General features: G+C 37.8%; 1 protein-coding gene across 3 annotated transcripts; it reads right to left on the bottom strand.

Moving 5' to 3' along the window:
- Nucleotides 1-1253: 1253 nt before the first annotated feature.
- On the bottom strand, nucleotides 1254-24520 carry NBN (nibrin). 3 transcript variants are annotated; one of them, XM_059465960.1, is made up of 16 exons: nucleotides 24396-24520; nucleotides 22699-22832; nucleotides 20990-21135; nucleotides 19588-19747; nucleotides 19083-19186; nucleotides 13394-13511; nucleotides 12916-13106; nucleotides 11772-11872; nucleotides 10167-10293; nucleotides 9461-9718; nucleotides 8719-9187; nucleotides 6613-6702; nucleotides 5261-5416; nucleotides 4154-4267; nucleotides 3115-3164; nucleotides 1254-1454 (listed from the first exon to the last, which is right to left on the bottom strand). In XM_059465960.1, the coding sequence occupies exons 1-16, from the start codon at nucleotides 24424-24426 to the stop codon at nucleotides 1424-1426; spliced, it is 2280 nt and encodes a 759-aa protein (XP_059321943.1). In that variant the 5' UTR covers nucleotides 24427-24520; the 3' UTR covers nucleotides 1254-1423. The 3 variants fall into 3 exon arrangements, with proteins under 3 accessions (XP_059321943.1, XP_059321955.1, XP_059321963.1); XM_059465972.1 differs by having other exon boundaries at nucleotides 6631-6702; XM_059465980.1 differs by lacking the exon at nucleotides 6613-6702.
- Nucleotides 24521-25928: the final 1408 nt, after the last annotated feature.

Genomic DNA, 25928 nt, shown 5'->3' with positions numbered 1-25928 from the left:
GGAAATTCTCACAGTGATAGCAGAAAAACTCACCTGAGGACAGAACAGTCAGTACATCTCCTTCAGAAAGAATTTCAACTGCTTAGGAACTGCTTAAGTCTTTTTAAAGGTGTTTGGTGGATAAGATTTGTGCAAACACTCTCACAGCTTTTGTGGAGCTCAGAAGTATTGGGCTGCACTTTGTGTATCACTCTGGACACTGCTGACCAGCAAGAAGATGCCAAGAAAACATTGGCTTTGGAAGGCCAAATATGTTCTGCATGTTGCAACCATGATGACTTCAGCACATCTGCTACCTTGACATGCACAGACCTCCCAGTGCTGCTCCTCAGATCTGACAGACGACGGAGCGGCTTCAACGGAGTCTGTCTGTGTCAATTCAATCACATCAACCAGATTACTTCCTCACACGAGGAAGGAGATCCTCCCCCTTGAAACAGGATGCAACAGAGCTACTGTCCATCTTAATCTGCATATGACATCTGTCCATCTTTATCTGTATGTGAGACAGACTTCATACGCTTGAGCAGGAAGTCTGGAAAGTTTTTCTCACTGTACTTCCAGGGTAATCTCACTAACTGCAATTCTCAGATCATTAAGATGAGCTCTCCTAAACCACAAACAGGTAATTGCTTCATAGCTTTCCCTGCCAATCAAACTATTTTGAAGGCTGTATTTTTACACAGTGATTGCAAAAAGTAAAGGCATGAGAGAAAGAAATGGGTTATAGAACTCCAAACAGGAGTGTAACAGCTCTTTAAGACTTTGTCTGCCTTGGAAGTGGGTTTTCACAAAAGAACATTCAACCACACCGATTTAAAGGTGTAAATGAAAATATGTTCAAGCAAGAGAAAAAGAAGCTGTTTTTTTCAGTTCCAAGATACTCTGTACCAGTAAAAATAGCATATGCTCTATAAAATGAACCACAGAGAAATGGTTCATTATGAATCATATAATGATTATATCTTATCAACCATATCATATCATGATCAAATATCAGTTGCATCTCAGCCTCAATAGATTTTCAATTCTTAAGATAATACCTTTGAAAATGCCTAATTAACAAAGCCTTTCTGAAAAAAGAAAAAATAGCCTGATGCTAACTTCCTTTTTTCCCAAAACAGTTCCGATAACCAAACATTAGAAATAGCCTAAAATGAAATCCTGAGTATCTACAGTATTTTACTGAGCATTACTCTGAAGTAACTAATGGGAAGGTCTTGACAATGGTGCAATCTCTAAGTACCAAGCAGTGAAAGGAACTTTTCTTTTTCTTTAATAAAAGTAAGACTTAGAAAACATGTCTTACAATAAGAGACATTCAAATGGTCACATATAGGAACATCATACACACTGTAACCAGGAAACCTAAGGAACAGAAAGCAGGTTTTGCCAGAGAAACACTGTAAATCCAGGTCACAATTTATCTTCTTCTCTTCACATTAGGATCATATCTGCAACAAAAAAAAATAAAATCTGCGTCACAAGTAAGTAAAACAATGATATTCGAAGTTTATATAGATAGACAGTGTGATGCAAACAGCTTTATTACATATTCATAACAAGGGAACAGCCAGTGCTCAGTCCTTTCTCTGACTACACTCCTTTAATTAACCATAGTTACTACCATCAGAATGAAGGATGCATGAGGTAGAAGAACCTCTGTATGAACTTAAGATAACTCTTAATGAAATTTTCAGATTTCCTAACTACTTACAACCTTTAAATCTGATGCATGAACAAGCTTTTCCAAGCCTTTAATGTCCCAACACTAAGCTCTTTACTGGAAAAGGACACCACAAAAAACAAGAGAGGAGGGAGGGAAAAGGGGTCCTGTATGTTTATGCTGATGTACATTTGGCCACAACTCGTTCACACAAAACCTTTCTGCTGCTTCCTACTCCTACCTAAAGCAGATCCTCACCCTACCTTGCCCTTTATATAGCTTCTGACTGACTTAGAAATTTAGAGCTACTTTCTGGATATACTAAATAGTTACTGATTTACTGCAATATGCTTATAGTTTGACTCTACTTGACACTGCTATCCATTGGTCTTCTCCACTTGTGCTTCATCTCCCAAATTCCTGTCATTTCTTTGAAATTGTGATGTGTTTTGTATTCATGCATGAATAACTTACAGACACATCTGAATGATCAGGTAGTTTTACTTCCACTAATTCTGCTTTCATTCATGAAGACTTTATGCTTAGACAGAAAAATGTGACAACTTGTGAGCAAAATTACATCACCATGTATCTAGAAAGGTATTAGAAGTCACTGTTGTTGCTATACAACTCAGACTTCAAAAATTAAATGTATACCCTTTAAAATAAATGCTCCATTATTAACTGTTAATGAACAGAGCAAGCTGTTAATGCAGTAAGATTTTCTGAATGGCTCTAACATGTATTAGCATGTTAGTATCATGTTTGTTTGACAATGAATCAGGAAAAAAAAAAAAAAAATCTTTCTTCACCACATACATTTCTCTACTCAAATGCACAACTTTTGGTGTTAGTTAGAAATTCATGAGAGGTGAGAAGTCAAACACTGGTCAGTTGTTTCTTCACATAAAAAACATAGAAAGTAATGAAGTTTTTGCAAAACAAAATGAGGTCCCTGTATTAACTCTCAAAACAGTGATTTGATTTTATTGTTACAGCATTGTAACATGATCGTTCTAATGCTTAACTGTCTTCTGGACACCAAATTCTATGGAAGATTCTATGGATTTGATATGGATTCTATGGGCAGGAGTGGGGAGATAAAGCAGATAGGAGTAGGAGATGATACATGATGGAAATCTCTCATCAGAACAACAGCAGCTTCAACCCTGTCTGTGACTGGCTACAAAGATGCTGACAGTCATGAACATCTTTTCATGTTTTCTCCTCCAACTCACCTCCTCCCATTTTCCATGTTAAATGAAGCCTGAATAGGTTGGTTTTTTTTCCCAGAGAAATTACTGAACCACTTCTGACTACATTTTATATATGAGAATACATGAAATACATGAAAGAATAGTCAAAGTAATCTCTTCCAAAATCAAAATTTGTCCAAAAACTCTGATGCAAAAAATACACATTTTTAAGCACAAACATAAAAGTCTTACCTAAAGAGATCATCAGCAAGTGATTCTTCTCTTGCCTGTCGGTTCTGTTCCTGAGAAAGTTGATTTAATATTTGATTGTTAAGGATAATTCTAATGAGCCATCTAGAAAAACAATATTCCTGTTTTCCCCGAAGTAAGTTCTCTCTAGGTACTCCATTTAGTGCATATTCACATTAGACAAGTTATTTCACTACCCAAATTTGGCTACTGCCACCAACTAATGAAATGGAATAGTTTGTGAAAGGTGTCAATTTTGGTCAGAAATGTGTTTTTTAGATTTTAAGCACCATTATAGAAATACAATTTCTTAAATCTGATTATTTGTGTATAAGGGGAATTATAATTAGCATTATCTATATTCAGGGATTAAAAAAATGAGATAAGAAGTGTTGATGCAACTGCATCTCAATCAGGCTGTGGAAACAATATGACTCATCAGCAAGTATTTGTAAGGAAACTATCCGAAAATGAAAGTGCTAAAGAACTGCCATGATAAGTGGTTTTTTAGGACTTCTAAATCTAAAGAGATGCACAAAAGAAAAAATATTAAATTTATTCTTACTACATCTCTTCAGTATACTCCAGCAGAGTTTTACTCATGCATTTCATGTTCTATTCAAGGGCAGAATATCAACTGTACTGTAGAACTATTTGAACACAGTTAGCCACACAGAAATTCTTGCCAGCTCCCTGTCACATTTTCACAAGTCACGAGTTTACATGGCGCTTATTTCACTCATCAAAAGATTGTTCTCATTTAGGTTACTGATTTTGCTTTCTATAAATATTTCTGATTACATGAGTGTTGCTTGCCAAATGAATTTAAATAACCAGAAAAAGATGAGCGTTACCACTGACCTCTGACATTCAGTAACTTTACTACTGTGCATGCTTCCATGAGCATGTGTGGATGACTAACCAGCTGAGGTTTTATCTAAAAAATAAAATCCTAAAGTATTCCAGTAACGATCACAGGTTGGTATGACCACTGACATTACTCAAGTTTTTATTTGATCACGTTTAAAAATTAATTTCTTACCTCCATTTCTTGCCTTAACCAGTCTTCTAGCTCTGAATTCTTTTTAGCATGGTGAGCAATCAAATCTGATCCTCCAATAATGTGTGGAAGCTGTCCTGCCCCAGGGTAAGCTACCTGTTGGACAATAAACTCTTACAATACAAGGCAAACATACTGCAAATAAAAGATCTATTTTAATAAATTCAGAAAGTCTTTTCAGATATCACAGAAGAAAGTCAGGCAGTCTTCCTTTGATTAACATTCAAAAATCATATTTAAAAGTGACTGAAGTTAAAAAAGCATTTACAGAAAGCTATTAACTCCCTCCTTTTACCAAAAGAAACAAACAAAAATACATCTGATAAGTTAATTTCATAGTGCAATAAGTGGAGTTTGAAATATCGATAAATATCAGTTTATATTTTACTGTCAAACTGCATAAGCATCTCTAACAAAACAGTGGAAAAGAAACTACTATCAGAAAATTAAAACATTATCTAAAAATGAGAGCATACTCCCAGGAAGCAGTATTATCTGATCACATTCTATAAATAGTATTTTACGGAAGTGCCTTTCTAGTCGTCTCATACCATATGATTTTACTTTTTATTTTATTTTTAATATAAGCTGAAGTGTTACTTTTACACTGAACACTAAGAATCATTTTGCAATTGTCTTCAGGACCCAAGCAAGCAATCATCTTACTTTCTTTATGATATAGCTTTAGTTCTATTTCTAAATCCAAGATTTATTAGTTAAAATGGAAGATTCTGAATCAGACTATGCTGTGTATACAGGTCTTTGGAGAAGTGGGATTGCTAGCTTTTGGAGGTATAACTGAAGTTACAGTAGCTATCACTTAGCAACTTATTCCAAGTAACAGCTTGGAACAGGGAATACAAGTATCTACATAATCTAGCACAAGGTAAGCCTTTGTCAACCTGGCACTTCTTCAGCCAACTAACAAAGTACTATTTACAATATAATATGGTACTTAAATTCTTTCTTTCTTTAGTTATTATCAATTTATAAAAAAATCTTTAGTAACACATTTCTACAATGAGAAGGCAACACTTCTTAGTATTTTTTAATAGTGCCATCTTGTGACCATTCAAAAAATACACCAACCTTTTTGAACATTTTGAAATTTTTCTTTCCCCCATAGCTGTTATTTCCAGGGAGATGACTGTTCTGTCTTGGATGGCTGACAACCAGTGACCTAAACTCTGTCAACAGAAGCCTGCTAGGAAGATTGCTGGACTCATCTTGCAGTTTGCTGTGGTTCTTATGTGGGAAGAAAAAGGAAGAATTGTTCAGGTGTGTGAACAGACATACAGCATATCTAACAGTACAAACTGTAGAGATATTATCATAAGCAGAGCTAAACAAAAGTTAGCATTACAAAACAGTGAGGGAAAGCAGGAGCAGTGCTAGAAGCTAAGATGATGTATAGACTTCCCAGCCTCCTTATATACTATGAATAAAGTAAGTTTGTTTTGCTTATGTTTAAATACGTATTTAAATGCTCAGTGGCAGACAAAGTTGAACATCTTCAGCTCAATTCTAGCCTACAGAGATCTGCCCAACATTTGGGCTGCAGGCTGAATTTGATTAATATATCAAATTTTTCTTGTCCATGAGAATGCTCATACATTTGCAAGCAAGCTTGCATGCACACTCTGCTGCCTGGGGCTACATCTGTGTGGATTCCTAAGGAGTCTGGGCACAGGACAAACTCACAAGTAACACAGAACTGTGTTCAAGGACAGCTATCCCAGATGCAGTACAGCTGCTTTACAGTAAAATATAACTGTAAATCCTTTAATCTGAGCTGACCCTGCACTTTAGTATACCTGCTCAGCATTCCCTCTAATTGGGTTTTTTTTTTTTGGTATGTAGGTGAAATGGTATTATTCTGTCCCTTGTTGACTGGCTACATTCTATCTCTTCAGAACTTTATTAATTTCAGTTTCATTCAGCCTAGTCTCCCTTCCTCTGCCTCACTGCCACTCCAAGCAATTCTCCTCTCCTTCCTTCCTTCATCTTACCTACAGAAAAACAGCACAATATCTACTGTTAATCACTGTATATGACATCTATTTTTCCAATGCTCCATCTCTTCCATTTTAGTTGTGATCTTACAGCAGACAAGATTACATCCCTGGCAGGTCTTTAAGTAGTAATCCAAGAAAATCATCAGTACAACTATTAACCACAGCAAGGAGTTAATACAGTGACATGTAGTTTCAGTCACCTTTAAGTATCCACCAAATGCCATTACAGAGGCACACAGATGAACTACTTTTCTTCACAGTCTACAAGCTGGACTACACTACTCAAATTAACATATGATTATGTTAAGGAGTGCAATCCTCCAAACCTCCTTTACCCTGAAACAGGATCCAAAAATACTATGTTCTGAAGAGCAAAATTTTGATGTGTTTTTGTAATGTTTCTTAAAGTTCGCTGTTCACACTTACAATTAGCTGGCTCCTTACCAAAACTGGAGACTCCTGCTTGATATTACTTTTCATTTCTGAAGTTAGAACTGATCCAAGTTCCTCTTCTTTCTATTTGATTAAAAATTATTTTAAATATAAAACTGAAATGAAATGGAAATTTAATTACATAGAATTGTTTTCTGGTCTTTATGGTAGAATAAACATATTCAAATCAATATAAATTTTTAGACAGGAAATAAATTGCCCTGTACATTAAATTTTTTATGATTTTATGCACATTGTAACAATCATTGGAGATTTTCTCCATTAAAACATCACTAGTATTTGTTCACTTGTTTTTTTTTCCTTTCTTCCTTATACACTAGGAAGTTTTGTCCATCTATACAATCTTCAAAGTTCTGTCAGGTTCTGGAAAACTGTAAAAGCTTTTGAATATAAAAAGTAACACTTTCAATTTGATATTTGAAGTGCACGTATGTGTAGAAAGGACGTTTCATTACCAGAAGAAAGTGTTCTGCAGGTTGATTATGTCCTACAGTTTAAAACTAGGTTTGCATTACATAAATTATTTTCAATAGTTGGTAAAACACCAAATCAGCTTTATGCACCTTGTAGGTTTTGAGTCAATTGCTCACATTCTTTGTCTTGTCAGATACACAAGGTGCATCTGTACTTAGAGAAAGCAGTTATCAAATTTGCCTGGGGACCTTTATCATGAAATCTCCTTCCCAGTCGACTGGAAATGTATTTTTCATTAATAAAGTAAGTCATTATTAAACTATGAAAAGACTTCTTTTCAGCAGAAATCTTTAAGTGCATATTTATCTGCTAAAGTACCAGTTTAGCTGCACATAACAGTATTTTTCTCCTTCAGAATCCTGACAAAAAGTTAGACTAGAAAAACTTTCCAAGCACCAAAATTCAATAGACTATTGCAAGCACCAATTTTAGTCGCCCAGTATGCTCAGACCTAATAAAAAGGACCTACTGCCTGAGTGTGTAAAAAGCAAGAAACAAAATTCCCTAAATCACAGGACTTGTCTTTTAAAGTTTGCCTGTTAGTAACACACACAAAAAAGAGCATTATAATGAAGTTAAAGTTCACACTTTGCCAGAAGCAAGCTCCAGTAAAGCATCAACAAGGTGTCAAGCTGCTCTCACCTAAGGATGCATAGAGAATTAGTCATTCTTATGTGGTCCAAGGAATCTTGCAAATTCCAGTTAATCATGCATTCAAACTTTTAAACACTTAAACACTGCCTACACTGTAAATGGACTGGACAGTAAGTGCTAAAGTATATATATTCTAAATAAACAAAAAAATAAACTTTTGCTCTTATTCCTATTGTATTGTTAATACTCTAGACCTCTTAACATTATTTTCCTTTACAAATCTGCTTTTCTTTTTTTCCAACAAAGTGACCATTGTTAACTCAAGATGTATGGTTTTCTTCATACCTCTTAGAGAATTTCTTCAGTGTCAAAAACAGAAACAGGAAAATAATCACAAAAACACAAGCTGTGTTTTGGTTTTGCTGTTGTTTTTGTTGGTTTTGGTATTAAATTTCTCATACAGGAATTTTAATAATCTTTTACACAATATCAAAAGACTCAAAAGATGTTGGACATTACTGTGGTATTCAACAGAAGATGTCAACCAGAAGTTTCTTTAGAAAATAATTACAAAAATATAATTGAGTACTATCTTTGTATAAATAACAATACTGTAATTAACACAGCAACAAGCAGTCCAAATTACTGTAATTAACACAGCAACAAGCAGTCCAAATTTTTCTTGGACTACAAATATATTCTATTCTACTTACAGTATATAAAGTTAAAAAAAAAAAAGGATACGTTCAGAATACAAGCAGCTTTCAATAAGCAAAGAAAAAAAATGCCCAGAAGAATGAAAAGCCATTTAGGTAGGTGTAAAACTGCAATGTTCACATGTAAAAGATGAATCATTCTGAACTAAAAATCAATGTATGAGATGTAAGCGAACAAACTTTACAGAGCCACTTACTTTATGCAGGCAACCTCCTCCTTAAAGGAGTTAATTGCATCCTTTTAACAAAATTGCAAATTTCTAGATTAGGCACCTGAGAAGAATATAAAACTTACCAACACTTTATTCTCCTCTTGCTGATTTACAGTTACTTCTGGAATCCTGCTTCCTTTGGCTTCCAAACATTGTTTTTTTCGTTTACTTCTTTGAGCCTCCTGGTCATGATCTGCCATTTGATCTTCCCAGTCTATGTCTCCACTTCCAAACACAATTTCTAGTGCTTTTGTATCTTCAGATAAATCATCTAACTCCTTTCTCTTTTTTGGTGCATGATTTTCTCTAGAAGAGGTTTTAGTGTCTGTTCTATCACTTGTTAGTTTGACACTTTCCCTCATAGGCTTCATACCCCTGTCTTCTGCAAAATTTGGGTTTGGGTCAAGGATGTTATTTTTCTTTTGATGCTGTTTTGCTTCACTATTGCACATCAATGAAGTTGTGGATTCAGTGCTCTTGGGAAAAGGCGATGACCTTTCCTCCAATTTGGCTATTTTGGGTACAGAGGTTTCTTCTTCTTCAGCTCTTTCCCTTAGCCAGAAATAAATTACAAAAGAGAGAAATTACAAAAGCATTTTTGAGTATGATTAGCTGCACCTACAACATAACAGGTTCTGGGATTTTAGGGACTGCCTTGTGAAATTTAAAGTACTCTTGAGGAAGAGCTTTCTATTCTAGGAATTTGATCTAAAAATTACCTTTTTAAGTATATATCAAATTTAAGTACATTGCTTGAGTTAAAATTTTCTAGAAACATCACGAACATACCAATAAGAGAAGTAATGGCAAGAACATTTCAAGTACCTTTTTCTGGAAACCTGGAAGTAATTTGTAATTGAGTTTGGATGACATGAAGCACTCTCACGAGTTTTGCCAGCTTCTGGAATTTTAGATGGTGAGACAGGCTGACTTCTTTGACTGAATCCAGATGTTCTGCTCCCTCTAGGCATCGATGTTCCTGCATTTACACTGCCACTTGTGCCACTGTTTTTCTTTCCAGTTGTATCCTGGAAAGCCATTTTCCTTTGTCTATGCAGCTGGGAAGTATTCTCTATCTCCATACTAGATTAGAGAGGAAAGAAATACTAAATGACACACGGGGAGGTTACCAGAGATACACACCCAATCACAGATATACTTTTTACAAAAGCTATACCTGTACTTTGAATAAACTTATAAACAATATGCTAAAAACAAACTGTGACACCTTCTATGATCAATACATTTTTATAATTGTGAAATGGCTTGAAAATTTTTAATAGTTCAGCCAGTCACGGCAGATATGCAGTATCTTCATGTGTATTTGAAAGTCATCTAAATCCTATGGGATGCTTTCTGTAATCTAGTACTCAAAAGCAGAAATGATCTCACTGCAGACAAGTGACAGCAATTCAGTGAATGGCATTTCTAACCCTGTATATCTTTCCCCATGGCAATGACAGAGCTCCTCTGCCATAAAAGACTGCTTTATTTGCAAGTATTAGCTTAGAAATTGCCATGAATACTTTACCATGTCTGCTCTTCTGTATCAGCTATGTATAAGGTGCTGCTATGTGCAGCAGTTGGCATTATGGTTTCATCCACAGCCACACTCTGGGAAATGGCTTGGCCTACAACAGCAGAACTTTCAGGTACAGCTGCAAGACCAACACAAGAGAAGAATCAGAAGGTTAATATCAAATCTGTGATTCTTTGCATTTGCTATTTCACATTACTACCTGATCACGTGAGATCTTTGTAAAATGATCTTAAAGCAGTTTTCATTAAAAAATAAGCATATTTATTAATTTTAAAAAAATTGACAGCCCTAAAGGACCATATTCTGGAATTCAAATTTAGTTAAATATTCTACTGATTAAATAATGAAATTCTGCTTAAATAAAAATAAAACATAATGAGAAATCATATACCAAATACGTACATAATGTACTTTAAAAAACATGGGGTATATATTTTATGCAAAAAAATAAAATATATCTCATACAATATATAGATCATGCAAAACTGTCAGAGCACAAAATTCCTTATATTTACTCCTTTATGATGATCTCTAATGTGATTATTGTATCTAGGACACAGGTTTTTTTTCAATTTTAAACCCTGCTCCCTTTAAAATCTGATATATAGTCTGTTTACACAATTTCATACAACTTAACTTTTATCCACTTAAATTGTTCAGACTGGAAACAGGAATCAGCATCTCTGCCAGTATTGCATAGATGTCTCTCTATTCAAAATACATTTTCAAACAAGTAACATTCTTGCATGTTAAAGACAAACTTATGGGGGTTGTTCTTTGATTTTTTTTCTTTGATTTTCTACCTGATACAACATTTTGTAGAACAAACCAGAATCTATAAAACATAATTCTGAAAATATCATAGCAACAAAACATAGAATAATATGAAGAGGCATGAAAAGAGAGAAACAAAACCTCTTTCTGTCTCTCCAAGACTTTTATTATTACCACATTAGCAAACAGAAGCTTCAAGTCACGACTTGGAATGTCCACTCCCAAACCACTACTTCAACAAATGTGGTGATCATGTCTCATTGTCCTAACTTATGGAAAGATTAGTTTTAGTTTTGAACTGTGCAGGAGGTGTCTGTATTTTCTTAAAGCAAATTCTGTTTAGAGCAAAGGGCAAAAAAGAAAAAAATGCAAGCCTTACGAATTATTTCCATTCTTATTCTCTTGATTTCTGAAATTCATGTTTAACTTCCTGATTACTCCAGTCTTTTATGAAGACAGAACAGCATGGAATTCAAACTACTACATACATATGAATTCAGTGGTCACTAAAAATATGAACTTCAGATGCTTTTAAAGTACCTTTCCTTTCAAGGTCACTGTTCTACGTGTCTGCCTTTTAGGCCAGTTTTAGATCCACTTTTTTATTTACATAAGAGTAATATAATTTTCATTACAATTTACTGCAAGACCATTAAAAACCAATTACCTCTTTGGAGTTGTATACATTTTTCACAGAATGTCACTCCTTTTTAGTGGTCTTGCAAAACAGATCAACTTGAACATTGTAACTGATGCTCCTACACAAAAAGAAATACTGCCTCTTTGAGGCTGTTAACTTTTTACTACCCTTCTTCCATTTACCTTTGGAAACAGGCTGCTTTTGAGGGTTGCAGTATTTTTCTGTAGACATGAAGATAACTGCCAATCCAATTTCTGCCTCTGGAATAGCCCTAAGATTCTTGCTGTTAATTTACAAATAAAAAAAAAAAAAGCTTTTCAGTACAGATTCAAAGACAAACAGGCAAATGACCACAGGTATGGCAAAGTACAAAATGTTCCATTCTTCCTTCAAAAAACACTACCTTTTTTCCCAATACATTAAGTCAGCACAATTATCCTTCATTAGAGCCAAGTGCTGTATGTGTGAACTCCCATGTTTCCTGCTGCTGTAGCCACTGTATAGCTCCAGTAATCTGGCCCATACATCTCTCCTTTCCTTATTTTTGGGCATATAACCAATTATGCTCTACTTCTGATTCAAAAATGTGTGAAAAGAGACTTGAAAAATCTGACCACTTCTTACAGGTCAGGCACCCTTCCCCCCCAAATCTTCTGTACTACAGTCATGAGGAGAGACTGAGTACTGTCTTCTCTAACTAGCAGGAAAATTTAGGGGAACTAGGTTTATGTGTTAGGATTGAGATTTTGTTTCCTTGTTTTAATAAAATGGTATAATGATAATGCTAACCTTTATAATATATGCAGTCTGCCCTCTCAAACAAAACCTACCACCAAAACAAAAAGTAATTTTTATTAAACAAAAGCTGTTCTTCAAAAACACTGTACAAATAATTCTACATGACCTCAAGGTGCCATCTCATCTCCTTTTGATGAAATACATATAATCAATGAAATATCATAAATTATCTATTTTGAATTCTTAGAATATATTAACTTTAACTTCTTTTAAATAGTAGAAGAGAAACTATTTGCAGTTTGTAATTTTAAAGAAGCTTCATTATAATGAATTTTTGTAGAACTGAGTTCTACAAAAAGATAATAAAAAGAGAAGAAAATGGGAAATCCATCAAATCCTCACAGAACTGCCAAGTTCTTTCTTTACTGCTTCAAAAGGTTTTAGTCCCTCTGCTAAATACTTAGAACAATGTAAAAATGTCCTCTTTATAAGCAGCCTCCTGCTAAAATATGTATGCAAACACCATGACCAAGTCTCTGTAGAAGTTCTGAAATTACCCTACTGCTGTACTAGAGAACAATGCTGCACCTTTCCAAGTCAGTCAGAATGGAATCAGTCCAGTTTGTCATAGAGTCAGATCCTGAGATCTGAGAGTTTGCCAAACCCACATCAACTACACAAACTTCAGGAGAAAGTAGTAAAGGCATTTCTTTTCTTCCTTCTGTCATCAACTTTACTTCCCCTCCTCCAAGAACAACTGCTGGACCCAGTTTCTTGTGCTATAAAGAGAATGCAAAAAAAAAAAAAAAACAAAACCTTAGAATGCAGAGGTATCAGAGGTATCAGAATACAGAATTATAAGTGTAGTGCTTCTCATGATGCACTACTGCAGATGAAATATGTTCTGTTCCTTCTTTATATTTTATCTTGCTTAGGCCACTGTACCATAGGAAAAATACACAGAAATTCTTCTTTCCTGATGAACTCAGAATGAGTGTGATTTCAGAGTGAACAATTCTGTACTTAGCTACCCCCGCAATATTTTTGCAATGTAAAGCCTGATTACCTGTTTGGCAGTTAGAAATACAAAAGTTTTTCCACTGAATATTTTTTTCCTTTCATGATGCTCAGATAAATCCAAGTTTTCGCTGCCAATGGAAGGCTCATCAACGGGAGGATAAAAGCTGCAAGAACAGAAAATGAAAGTTACAAAATTCAGATTCGTTTACCAGTACTGACTCACAGTCCTTCCTGTTTAAGAGTCAAGTTCTGAAGTTAAAATCCTGCATTTCTCCGTGAAAACTACTTACATAAATAATTTTCAAGAGATTGTTAAGAAGAAACAGAGCCCCCAATTTCTCAACATCAAAGAGAAGACCAAGACTTTCTACTTCAGTAATGAAGAAAACACTTTAAGGAATGCATTCACCCAATCTGCTGTACACATATCCACATTCTTACTAACAATACTGACAAATGAGACTGCAACTTTATTCTGCACTTACTCTAAATAGTAGTAAAACTCCACAAAAAATTAGTCATCCTGCTTCCTCTACTCTCCCTGTGAGGACAGTCACCCCTCATTCTCTTCTACTGTGTCAAATTGTGTACCACCACACTCAAGAACAACCTACAACATGACAGCAGACAAGTACACTTTTTTTGCTGGTGGGATAGAGAACAGAAGGGATTCACTCTGCAGATTCTTTATTAGTTCATCCAATACAGGGAAACTGAGCAGAAGTTTAGCTGGGAAATGTATTAGGCAAAAATAAAACTCTACCCTGAAGCCTGTGACCTCAGCTCCAGTTAATGACGGCCTGCCCAGAGCATGAAAAGCCTCGGGAGTTAGGACATGCATCTACCTAATAATTTCAGGATACTTGCAAGATCTTTGAGCCACATACTCACAGCTACAGCAAGTCTGACAGACCAATATGAAGGCATATGTCAGAGAATGGAAACTATAGGTCAATTTTAACCACATTATACCACATCTGTACCCAAATAGCTGTTTATGTACATAGTTTGGCTGATCACAGAACTACTTATCTTTATTCTGACAGCTGATTATGTATCCTTTCCTTACTATGCAAGAGAAAAAAAAAAAAAGAAACACAGCAAAAAAAATCAGTTTAACACCAAAGATTGGCAAATTCCAAAGAAGAAACACATGAAATGCCAAAATATTGATGCTTCAGAATGTCACAGTTTGACGCTGGCACAATGCCAGTGCCCCCATGAAAATATATGCTCCCTGGTGTCTGCTGTGAGATGTGACCAGTAATAGAGCAAAGCAGGCTCCAACTTTGGAATGAAGAAGAAAAAAACTTTATTAACCTACAACTAAAGAAACACAGACAGAACTCAGAATGAAAACCCTCCAAAAACATTCCTCCTCCCCCCACCAAATTTCCAATACATCCACCCCTCAGATCATCAACTCTCAGTCCATCACCACCCTTCAGATAATCAATTCTCAGTTCATCAAGGAGTGAAGAGTCCCTCTTGTACCAAAGGCTTCCCCTCAAAACACAGTTGAGACCTCTTGTATTTCCTGTCACACGTGGCACTGCCCAGAGATCATTTGCCATCGTGACATCTTCCTTCCATGCCCAGTGCTCTCACCACTGTGCATGGACCAGAGCTGCTTCTAGGGTTCCCCTTTGAAGGATGCTTTGCCCAGTTCCATAAAAAACACAGTCTCTCACTTTTGGGACATCTGTCCCCGCAAATTTCACTCCCTGGGGTCAAGGGGTCTCGAGAACAGAGATCATCTTCTCCAAAGACGAAGGGCACCACCACTCACCCGTTGTCTCTGTTCATGCACTCTTTCACATAACATCACTGCACTCTCTTGGCTCCAAGCCATTGCCTGCCCCTAAATGCAGTCTCTGTGTCACAGGAAAAATGGTTCTGTCCATGGTTATACAAGAAAAGTCCAGCCAAAGGCCACTCCATCACCTTCTCCCACCCAAGATTCTTCTCCACTTCTCTCGTGGCCCCTTTCCTCTTATCTCTGTCTCTCTCCTTATTCAACTCCAGGAGGATCAGCATTTGTAAGGTTTCCATCATCCAAGAAAAGAGTTAAAAATCTCAGGCTCTGCCTGTCCAGAACTCCCACGGCTGCCCAGCCAGGCACCTTCTCACCGCACCCCCCCTTCTCCTTCTCAGCCGGCTGTGCTATCAAATTTCAAGGCGGCCCAGGCCCAGGCCCAGGCCCAGGCCCAGGCCCAGGCCCAGGCCCAGGCCCAGGCCCAGGCCCAGGCCCAGGCCCAGGCCCAGGCTCTCTCTCTGTCTCTCCCCTGGGATGGGGGCTGCCCGATGTCTCTCAGGGCTCCTCCACCCTTCCATCCTGCAGGGCCTTCACCTCCCCTCTGTCCAAGGCCCAGCCTACCTCACCCGGCATCACGGCTTCCCCTCACGGCTTCCCCTCCCGCCCGGCCCGCAGCCGCAGGGGAGCTCTGCCCTGTTTCACCACCGGAACGAAAGAGAAAGTTTTCCTGGCAGTTCTCTGCTTTTAACCCCCTGTGTTCTCAGAGCGTATTCGTGTCCTCAGTGGCCATACCAGGTGCCAATATTCAAATCTGAGCACCTATTGGTTTGGTCACAGCATCCCAAAAAACTCACTTCCTCTCAAACCAGGACATAGAAAAAAAGATCAATCAACGTCCCTCAATCATAAAAAATAAACCTATATTTAAAGCTGAACACAAAAATAAGCACATAAATTTTCTACTTCATCCAAATATGCAATTCAATTATGATAGGCTAAAATGTGTTATGAATAGGCTATATAGCTACAGGTGCTTTTAAATAATCTTCATTCTTATGTGTTCTTCACAATCAATTCTTCAACTTTTATGTACGCAATGAAAATTAACTAATCTAAATCCACAAGATTTTGAAAGGTGAGTATTTGACCTATTTCAGCAGCCTGTTCAAATCTGCTTACAGAAATATGGTTGCATTGAAACTGAATCGATATGATAAAACCTACTACTTTTACATAGAAGGGCAATTCAAACTTTAGTTATTATGCCAGAAGATTTCTGATAGCAAATTCTCTAGAGACAGTTATTAACCTAAGATAAATACAAGGGACAAAGTCATCTTTAAAGATGAAAGGACAAGTAAAAATAGAAAAACAACAATTTTCACTACTTGGAAACTAGACTTTAATTTCTTTATAAATATATTTTAAAATCTCCATTTTTTAACTTCAGTATACAACTTTAAATTATAATTGTCTCAAAAAAACCCCAAAAAACAACCTTTGATTTTTCTTATAAACTCTTAGCCAATGCTCATCTAAACTCAACAGGCAACAGTCTTTTGCAGTCCAGATTCTGAAGTGCTCCTCATATTTGGCCTCCTAAGCTTTTAATAGTAGCACCATTATCTAGAAAAGATCCTCTACAACCTTGAATCTCTCAATACATAGATTTTGATTCTAGATGAGTTTCTGTTAAAAACTCTTGTTACTTTTTTTCTTTTTCAAAGCCCTGCACTATTGACACTGGCCTGCAGTAACAAAACACATTATTTCATACAGGATTGTGCTCATGCAGCCATTTGTGAAATCTTCAGTTATTGTTCTTCCTTGCATAGGTTGTCAGAGAGTACCAGAGGACTGGGGTAACACCATAAAAGGCTCAAGAAGTCTCACATTCATATGGGAACTGCAGGTTTGCCATTACATGAAGTCTTACTGTAAACAAAAAGACACTAATTATTTTTTTCTTTTTAAGATGTTTCCCTAGGCTTTTTGGGAGGGACCAGCTCTACAATAATAGTAAAGATTAATTTAGCAGTGTCACCCAGTATTACCATCTCAATATACTTTTCCTGTTTCACACCCAAACCAGTATTGCCCCAAGCTGTCTGGTGTTCTCTGGCTATACCAGCTCAGGTCAGCTCCAGCTACAATGCACAATATAGAAATTCCCAGTTGAAGTTACAAGTATTTTTGGAAGTTTAATGAAAATAGCTGCTAAGCAAATTTTCAGCATCTTCCCACAAACTACATCTCAAAAACATGATCTATTTAGAATATAGCAATTATTTTAAACATAGATCTGTGTATTAAATCAGCAGTTTCATTTAGCTTGATGCAGAACTCTCTTTGAAAGCTACATAAAATGTGTATACTGCCAGTGTCACTACCTTTTAGCCAGTTCAGGTCCACTCAGCATCTTAAAAGCTAGCAAAAACATTTCAGAAAGGTAAACATTTCCATCTGCTTCTTTTTCTGGGAGCATTTAAAAGCCAATTATACTGTCACTTCTGTATTAAATGGACACACATCCTGGCTGCAAGACAAAGACACTGTTTACTTGTTCCTGTAACAGACAGAACAGCAGCATTACCACCAGGTAATATTCCAGCAAACAAATTCCAAATTGTACAACCAATCACTAGCTTTTGATGGCTTGTATGACCTGTACTACAAAAGAAAAAAAAATCTCACAGTAAAGTATTTCAGAGAGTACTAAATATTTAGTTAAGTTTTCTTACATCCTCAGAAAGCAATGCAGAAGTTTGAGTAGAAGGGAAAGTTACAATTCATTCAGATTCTCTTTCTTCTGAAACTGAAGAACAAATAAGTTATAAGCCACTCACAGATGACTGAGTGGCTTTGACATATTACATAAACCCTGCTAATGTAAAGCAGCATCTAGAAACTAAGGAGTATTTCCCACCAATTTCTCCAGATTGGCATCTGTATTTTGGTAACAAGGTAGTGTCATGTTCTGTGAAATATATTTTACCACATATCAAGCACAGCTTATTGTGAATCCTCTTGTTTTGTTTCTATTTCCATGTGTGCACCAGAACCTGGTTTAGCATCTACCCAGCCTCAGTCTTCAAACTGTTCTAGCAATGGCTACTAGCACACCTACTAAAGGAAACAAATTGCCATTTCCTAACATATATGCATATTTATGCCCATATGAATGTATATACATAGTGGGAATTTCTTACCTATATAAACCACGTGTTCATACAATAAAAAACCAACAACCACAACCCTCAAACAAAACACAAATGTCTCCCTTTTCAAGGTAAAATGAGTAGCAATATGGGCTCAGATTAAATTGTCACATACAATACTGTGACTATTTTACATTTTCTCACATTGAGAAAACAACCAGAAGAGCTATTCTGCAGTATTTATTGATTCCAAATTAAGAATTGCCTTTTGAAGTTAATTTAACCATGAAAACAATGAATATTTTATTCTCATTTAGTGAAAGCCAATGCATATTAGTCTCACTTCATCTCTCAACAGATAATTAAAAACCTCTTCTATTTCAGAATTCAATGGTCAGGCTAACTCTGTTCTGACCAAAGTTTACAGTAAACTCAGTAACTAACAGCATACTGGAAAAATACCTCTGTGTAATGAAATAAACTTGATCTAATTTCTTTTATAAAAGTGTAATTTATTTTTATGTATCAATTCCCAGAAGCATTTGAAGCAACATTTAAATACCAACAAACAAGTTCCTTTTCAGAGACAGTAACATCTCTAAGCATAGAGTCAATTCCAGAGCTCATAACTCTAGAGATGAGAACAATACAATTGCTGGAATATTAACATGTTAATCATACTAAGTATTCCTCCACAAATAAAATTACTATGAATTGCACATTATGTCAAAAATCATCAAATAAACGTGTAGTTGTCGGATCATCTAGCTCCCATAAATTTAATTCTGCAACACAGTAAACATGATGATTTGGCAACTTACCTTACATGATTTGGCAACTGTTGCCTGGACTGAACAGCTCTGATTAATTCAGAAAAAAACTCTGGTTTTATAATTGGTCGAGCACAAATCAAAGCACATATAGTCTGAAAAACCAGAAAATACAAATTTACTGCATAGAAAAAGTTCAAGTAGAATATGGTTCAACTGACATTAGCTTTTTAAGATCTAAGATGTGGAAAATAAAACAATACTGATTTGTGCTTCTAGGATTGTTTTGCTTCTAAGAGCCCAGCTTTTAATTGGTGTCTTGATTAAAGTTATGAAAATGTAGAAGGTAACTAATGAAAACCACTAAGTCTTCAAAAATGGCTTTTTTTGTTTTCTTTCCCTTCAACCTTATGTTGACATATATGTCTTCCAAACTTGGAGAAAGAAGAGTTGAGCACAGTTTTGTAGAGAAAAGTCTTGAACAGCTCTAGAATTTAATTAGCAGTCATGGGAAAACCACAAAGCAATGCTATCAACAGGCAAAAGCTCAACATACCTTAACAGTAACTTTTACTGATACCATTACAAGGTGGGTACATTCTTTTGTCCATTCATTCACTACAAGGCCTCCAAGCTGCTGGATGGCTTGATTTAAAGCATTTTTCTGAGCTACATCTAAACACGAGGAGCAGACAACCAAAGGTTCATATTCCACTCTGCAAAGAGCAAGTAAAGAGAATTGCTTAAGTTAATTCAGCCAATCATCATGATCAACAGAGCTGACTTAACTATCACATTTTGTATCTCATGGAAATCTGAAGGAAAAAAAGTAAAAGGCCCATACTCTAATCTAGATCAAAGTAAAATCTTCCTGCTTTAAAATTTCCTGAAGAAACAAAATACTAATTTTTATTCAGAGAAATTAATGTCAATTTGACCAGAAATATTTTATGGACTTGTGGCCCTCTTACAGACATCACCTAGAATTAGTGTCTCAAGAATAGAGCAAGGTCTGGGAATATCCAAAAGAAATCTGAATGTGTGCCTCCAAAAGCAAAAGTATGTTTAAGAGGACAGGTTGTCAACAGATCAATACTTAAAAATATAAGTATCATAAAATTCAATTTCAAGTAAGTTTCCTAACATGTCCATTATCCTTGACCATAAGCCTTTATATCTATTTTAGATCTTCCATATCAAATTATATTATTTCATGTTTAGATTATTTAAATTTCCTTCTAGACTTTCTAGTAAAATAGCCATGATGTATCTGGTCTCATGGTATGATTCCTGTATCATGTTTCAGGTATGTTTACCTAAAATATTAAAAAAAAATTATTGTAGTAATAGGAGGAGAATGTCAAGTTTTTTCTAACAATAAATAATACCAGCAGCATTGATTAAACTGAAAAAAAATTTAAGGCACAAAGCCACCACATTGATTTTAATGGTCATTAGACTCTTCCTATTTATCTCTACTTCATTTTGAGTAGTGCTTCCTGAAAATAAACAGATAGCACTGGCTACCATGTTAAATTTGGAAAAAAAAAAATCAAGCTGGTTTCACATCCTCCTGCAATGTCAGTTCTTTTCTCATTACATTCTAACAAGGGCTCCAACAAACTCAAAACCTTTCTCCCTGGTTCTCACTTGGTGTAGGATTTTGTTCTTTGCCTAAAAGAGCCTGAAAATACTCTCTGTACATGACATATTATCTTCTAAAATGCCAATGTTTTCTTATCTACAATTTTAATATCCCAGTGTCAAAATAAATTATGTAAAAATATAATGGAAAACTACTTCAGAAGCAGGTGTGGAACACAGGCAAAATACTACTTACCTCCTCTGCTTTCTAAAAATTAATCATTACTGTATCACTTGCAAAGTCGCACGATGTGCTAAAATACTCTTCTAAAAAATTAATTTTTTACTTGATATTTTACAATCAAAACACTTACCTAAACTTGCTCTCAAAGACTCCAAAGTTGATTCTGTCACCAGATTGCAAAGACACTGAAGCACCATTGAGTTTTGATCCATTAACAAAAGTGCCATACTTTGATGTATCTCTTACTGTTAGTACTGGTACTGTGAGAGACTGACTCTGAAAATAAACATAAATAAGCCATTATAGTTTATCAGAAACAAGTTACTAATTGTGAATCAAAGTAATGGATAAATAAGAAGCAGTCCACAAAAGATCATCTTAAAAAAGACTTTGGACAGTAAGTCTTGCTATATGTAATTATTTGTCTTCTGTTTTTCGCTGTAGAGGAATGAGAGAAAATATCCATGTATTTAGCTTTAGAACTTTTGTGCTTCTTACTCTTTCTGGCAATAGCACTTCATCTTTCTGGAGTGTGCATGGCAGTCACTCACTGGCCCAAAGCCTGAGCTGGTGCAATTTATCAAGGCTCTAAGATTTATTTTATTTTCACCTACCACACGGTTCTATCCTGGGCATTGGGCTGAATAGCAAATAAAAGCCCCAGGTCACCTGAGGGCACTTTCTTGTGCTTTCTTCCATGAGAAATGCCAGTCTTTCCTGAACTGCAGGACATGGAGACACCAGCAGCTCTTGAGAAGAGGTTAGATACTGTCAGATTTCCAAAGTGGCTCACAAGCCAATGAGAACACTGACAGCTTGTTTTTATGAAATTCTGCCATGCAGTTATATGCTGCTACACAGAATGGGTAAGGTGTGAAGGGACCACTGGAGGTGATCTAATCCAAGCTGCCTGTTGGAGCAGGTTTCCTTACAGAACACTACTGGGGATTGTCCTTTGGAGTATCCAGAGTAGAGACTCCATAACCTGTCTGGGCACTCTGCTCCAGTGCTGAGTCCCTCTCACAGTAACGCTCTTGTGTTTTCAGGTGGAACTTTCTGTGTTCCAGTTTCTTCATTCCTGTTTGGCACCACCAAGAGCCTGGCTCCATCCTCTTGACACCCTCCCCGCTGCTGACAGACATAACGAGGTCCCTTCTCAGTGGTCTCTTCTCAAGGCTGAATGGGCCCAGATCCCTCAGATTTTCCTCACAACTGAGGTGCTCCTGTCCCCTCATTATCTTCATAGCCCTCCACTGGACTCACTCAGTATTTGCAGTATTAAAGGGACAAATAACTTTTACATGTTTTATTTGGTTACATAAGGTTACATAAATGAAATTTCTGCTGACTGGCTTCAAAACATCCATAATTGTCACAACACTCAGTGACATAAATTGCTGATTGCTAATTCTCCTTGGTACATTTTTCTTTTCCGTGCCATAAGCAAACACGGAATTAATGATGTGAAATGAAACAGAAGCTAAGTCTGCAGTGAAACAACTGAAGCACTTCCCAGAACCTAAAAATTTGTCTGTGTAGTGAAAGTCAATTGCATCATTTTCCTGCTACGAATATTTTAATACAAATTCCTAGTGAATCTTTGCTCTGGTATAAAAGGAAGCTTGGACTACTAAAATTATGCCACAAAATTCCTCAACAAAGCAATAAAACCTAAGGGGGAAAAATAAATTTCAAGATAATAAAACCAAAAACACAGGTGATCAATGCTTCTACTCCAAGCATAAAACTGGTGAGAGCAAAATGAGAGTATGCATGGTCATGGCAGCCTGAATTAGCCCCACAGAGCACTGATAATGCAGTAAAATGGTGGCTGCTTACAGGGCTTGTCTCAGGCCGACTTACGGTCAGCACTGCGTGACTTCGGCTGATGGACTGATCATCCTGAATTAAAATTGTGCAGCTCCTGCGTCCCACAACGTATTCTACACCGCTTAACAGCCGATAGGGCTCCCCTGGAAATCAACAAGAGACAGAAAAATAACAGTTTAGAAAAAAAACCCAGGAAAATACCTGAAGCACATGGGAGAGACACTGAGAAGTCGGTAGTACATCTAAATCTCAGCTCTGCCATGCATCATTTATGGTCAGAGCATGGTGCCAGTAATGCCAAAGTTGTGGGTTTTATCCCCATGTGCCATTCACTTAAGAACTGGACTCAATGACCCTTCCAACTTTGACTATTCTGTGACTCTGATTAGAATTATCCATTTAGCTTATAGACAAAACCTCTTTCTTTCTTTCTTGCTCCCTTGCTCTGTCCATTATAAATGGACATCTTTTATGATAAATCAGTTTCAAAAGTGGCAGCACAATTTTTTCAAGGACAATATATTTTTACCAATACTTTCTTGAAGATTAAGTGTAACATCTAGAAGAAAAAAAAACCCCACAATTTAAGATAGATTTTCTAAAACACCTTTGTAAGGCTACCTAATTTTTTGAGGTTATATTATTCATTCACATAACTGATTAAAAGGTTCAGAGGAAAATGTCTTCCTAATGAATGTAAGATCTTCATGTAAATGAAACTGATACTTAGTAAGTTCAGCTTCTGACCAATGCTTATGCTTTAGCTTATGCTTTGTACCTGTCACCTGGACCCCATGGTGGCTTCCCAGTGAATGGCTTGACCTCCCAAAGGTGTGCTACCACTGGTCAACAAAAACAAAAATGTTCCTTGATGAATATAAGTACATAAAGACAGATTCCAGTTATCGATCCTGGCAAATAACTTTCCAAATATGAACTGTGCAGAAATTATCATTCTGAATAGAATGAAGAGTGTTTTGATTCACTCAAGACCTCTTTAAGCAGTAAGAGGTAAATCACTTCATTTCAACATGATTAGGCGCTGTATCCACCAGGAAATAATTCAAACACCCAAATTTTCCTCCCAGTGAACCAGGAAATAGAGCACAGTTATGTTAAGCCTGTTCCTTACAAGCACTTAGGAAGAAATATATGTATTATACGATACCTATTATTAAAGCTCCTATAGACAAGAAAACAAGGAAAAGTATAGAGGCGATTTAGTTTCAAAACTTTTCATGCAAGAAACGCCGTGCAGTTCAACACTTGGTCCTTGAAACATCAACACAACAGTTACACATCGTTTCTGAGGTTGCTGCCTCAGAGTTCAACTCTCCAGGTATTTCAAAGCAGGACTGTGCAGCGTGCAGCACCCTAAGGCATCCCACACGGGCTCGGAAAGCAGCCCTACTGGGTTTGGCAGGCGCTGTGGTCGGCAGGGCTCCAGGGAAATACGGAGGTTTCGGCGAGGACGAACGCCCCGAGCGACCAGGACTTGGATCAGCACCGGCCCAGGCAGCTCGGACAGACACGCCCGGCTGGAGCCGGCCCTGGGGCAGCCATCGGCCCTGGGGCAGCCATCGGCCCTGGGGCAGCCATCGGCCCGGCACGCCCGGGGACCGCGCAGCAGCGGGAGGGGCGGCGAGGGGTCCGCGGTGCCCGGGCCCAGCCCGCCGGAGCGGCGGAGGCGTCTGTCGTTCCCTCACCTTTTCCTGAGGCGGGCACCAGCTTCCACATCCTGCAGCTCCGCCCGGCAATCCCGGCGACCCGGACAAGGCCGGGCCGGGGAGGGAAAATCCCGGGAGCTGCCGCTGCCGCCGCGATCCCGCGCGCCGGGCCGGAGTAAGGGGAGGGGCGCGGCCGAGGGCGCCGCCTACTGGCCTGGCGCTACCGGCGCAGCCGTGGGCCGGCGCGCGTGCGCGGGGCGGGGCCAAGGGCTGGGGCGGGGCCGGGGGCTGAGCCGAGACGAAAGCGGGGCGGGACCGGGGCGGGGCCGAGGCGGAAGCTGGGCGGGACCAGACAGGGGCCGGGGCTGGGGCGCGGCCGAGACGAGGCCAGGGGCTGGGACCCGGCGGCCGGGGAGGGGCCCGGCGGCCGGGGAGGGGCTCTCGCTAGTGCCCGTGTCGCAGCCGGTCCCCCTCGCTCTGTGTCAGCGTGGTTTGGGGCTGGCATCTCACAGGAGTCACTGCTGTGCCCCCCTCCCGCTACCAAAAGCCAGGCCGTGGAAAACTAATACATTCAGTCATATCATCGTGTTCACTTTCACCATGAAATACAATGATTATTTCAAGGTAGCTGTTTGGCACATTTGTGTTTTCCAATGCGTGGTTTGTAGTTTGTTCCCTCTTGCTAGCATTGTTCCGATGAAGCTACCTAAATTCCGTAGTATTTGGCAATGTCAAAGCTTCCCTTGAACGATATACACTCTGTTTCTCCTACTTTTTTGGGGTTTTTTTGGGAGTTTATTTCTTGGGGTTCTTACTTTGTTGTTGCAGGTTTTTTTGTTTGTTTTTCTGTCCAGTGATTACAGATGCCTTCAGACTCAGGGTGGTTGAATTATTGATGGTAATGGCATGGTACCATGTAAGAGTTAGAGCAACTCTCTAACTCTTACCAAATATATTCCATATGTTGCCTTAATGATAAATCTGGCAACTACTGCCCAGCAGTGTAGCACTATTGCTTCAATGCCTGCCAGACTGTGTGTAGAACTTATGAAAATGTTACCTACTCTAGAGCTTGCTGTACCAACAGAACAACAATAATTTTTTTTTCTTCCTAAATGCTGAACATTTAGAGAAAATGGCGGGTTTGCCATTTTTATACAAGGCAATGACGACTAAGCTGTAGGATTTAAATTTTGCTTCCTCCCACGGCAGTGTGTAATCAGTTGGCCTGGAGTTCTTAACTCAAAAGTTGATGGCACAAACCCACTGATAGATTTGTTGTCTTTCATGGCAAGTTTTATAACTGCATAGATTCATCAAGTGTGGCATCCTCCCCTCAAAACCTGAAGCTGTATTAAATCTGTAGGTTCTTACTATGCCCCAACCCCTTACTCTTCCTTATGAGTAGATATGACTCTGCAGGTTTCTGTGGTTACCAAGGCTGTGCAAACGGATGGGTACCAGTCAGTCATCATTTTTCCCATCAGTCAGTCTCTGTGCTCAACACAGGTAAAAAAGCATTCTCCAACTCTCACAGCTGGAACTGGAGGCACCGAGGCAGTGGTTGTGGCT

Source organism: Ammospiza nelsoni, chromosome 1, assembly GCF_027579445.1.
Source record: "Ammospiza nelsoni isolate bAmmNel1 chromosome 1, bAmmNel1.pri, whole genome shotgun sequence".
Lineage (NCBI taxonomy): Eukaryota > Metazoa > Chordata > Aves > Passeriformes > Passerellidae > Ammospiza > Ammospiza nelsoni.
The sequence above is the reverse complement of the archived record's forward strand: the minus strand, read 5'-3'. Positions and strand labels throughout refer to the sequence as shown.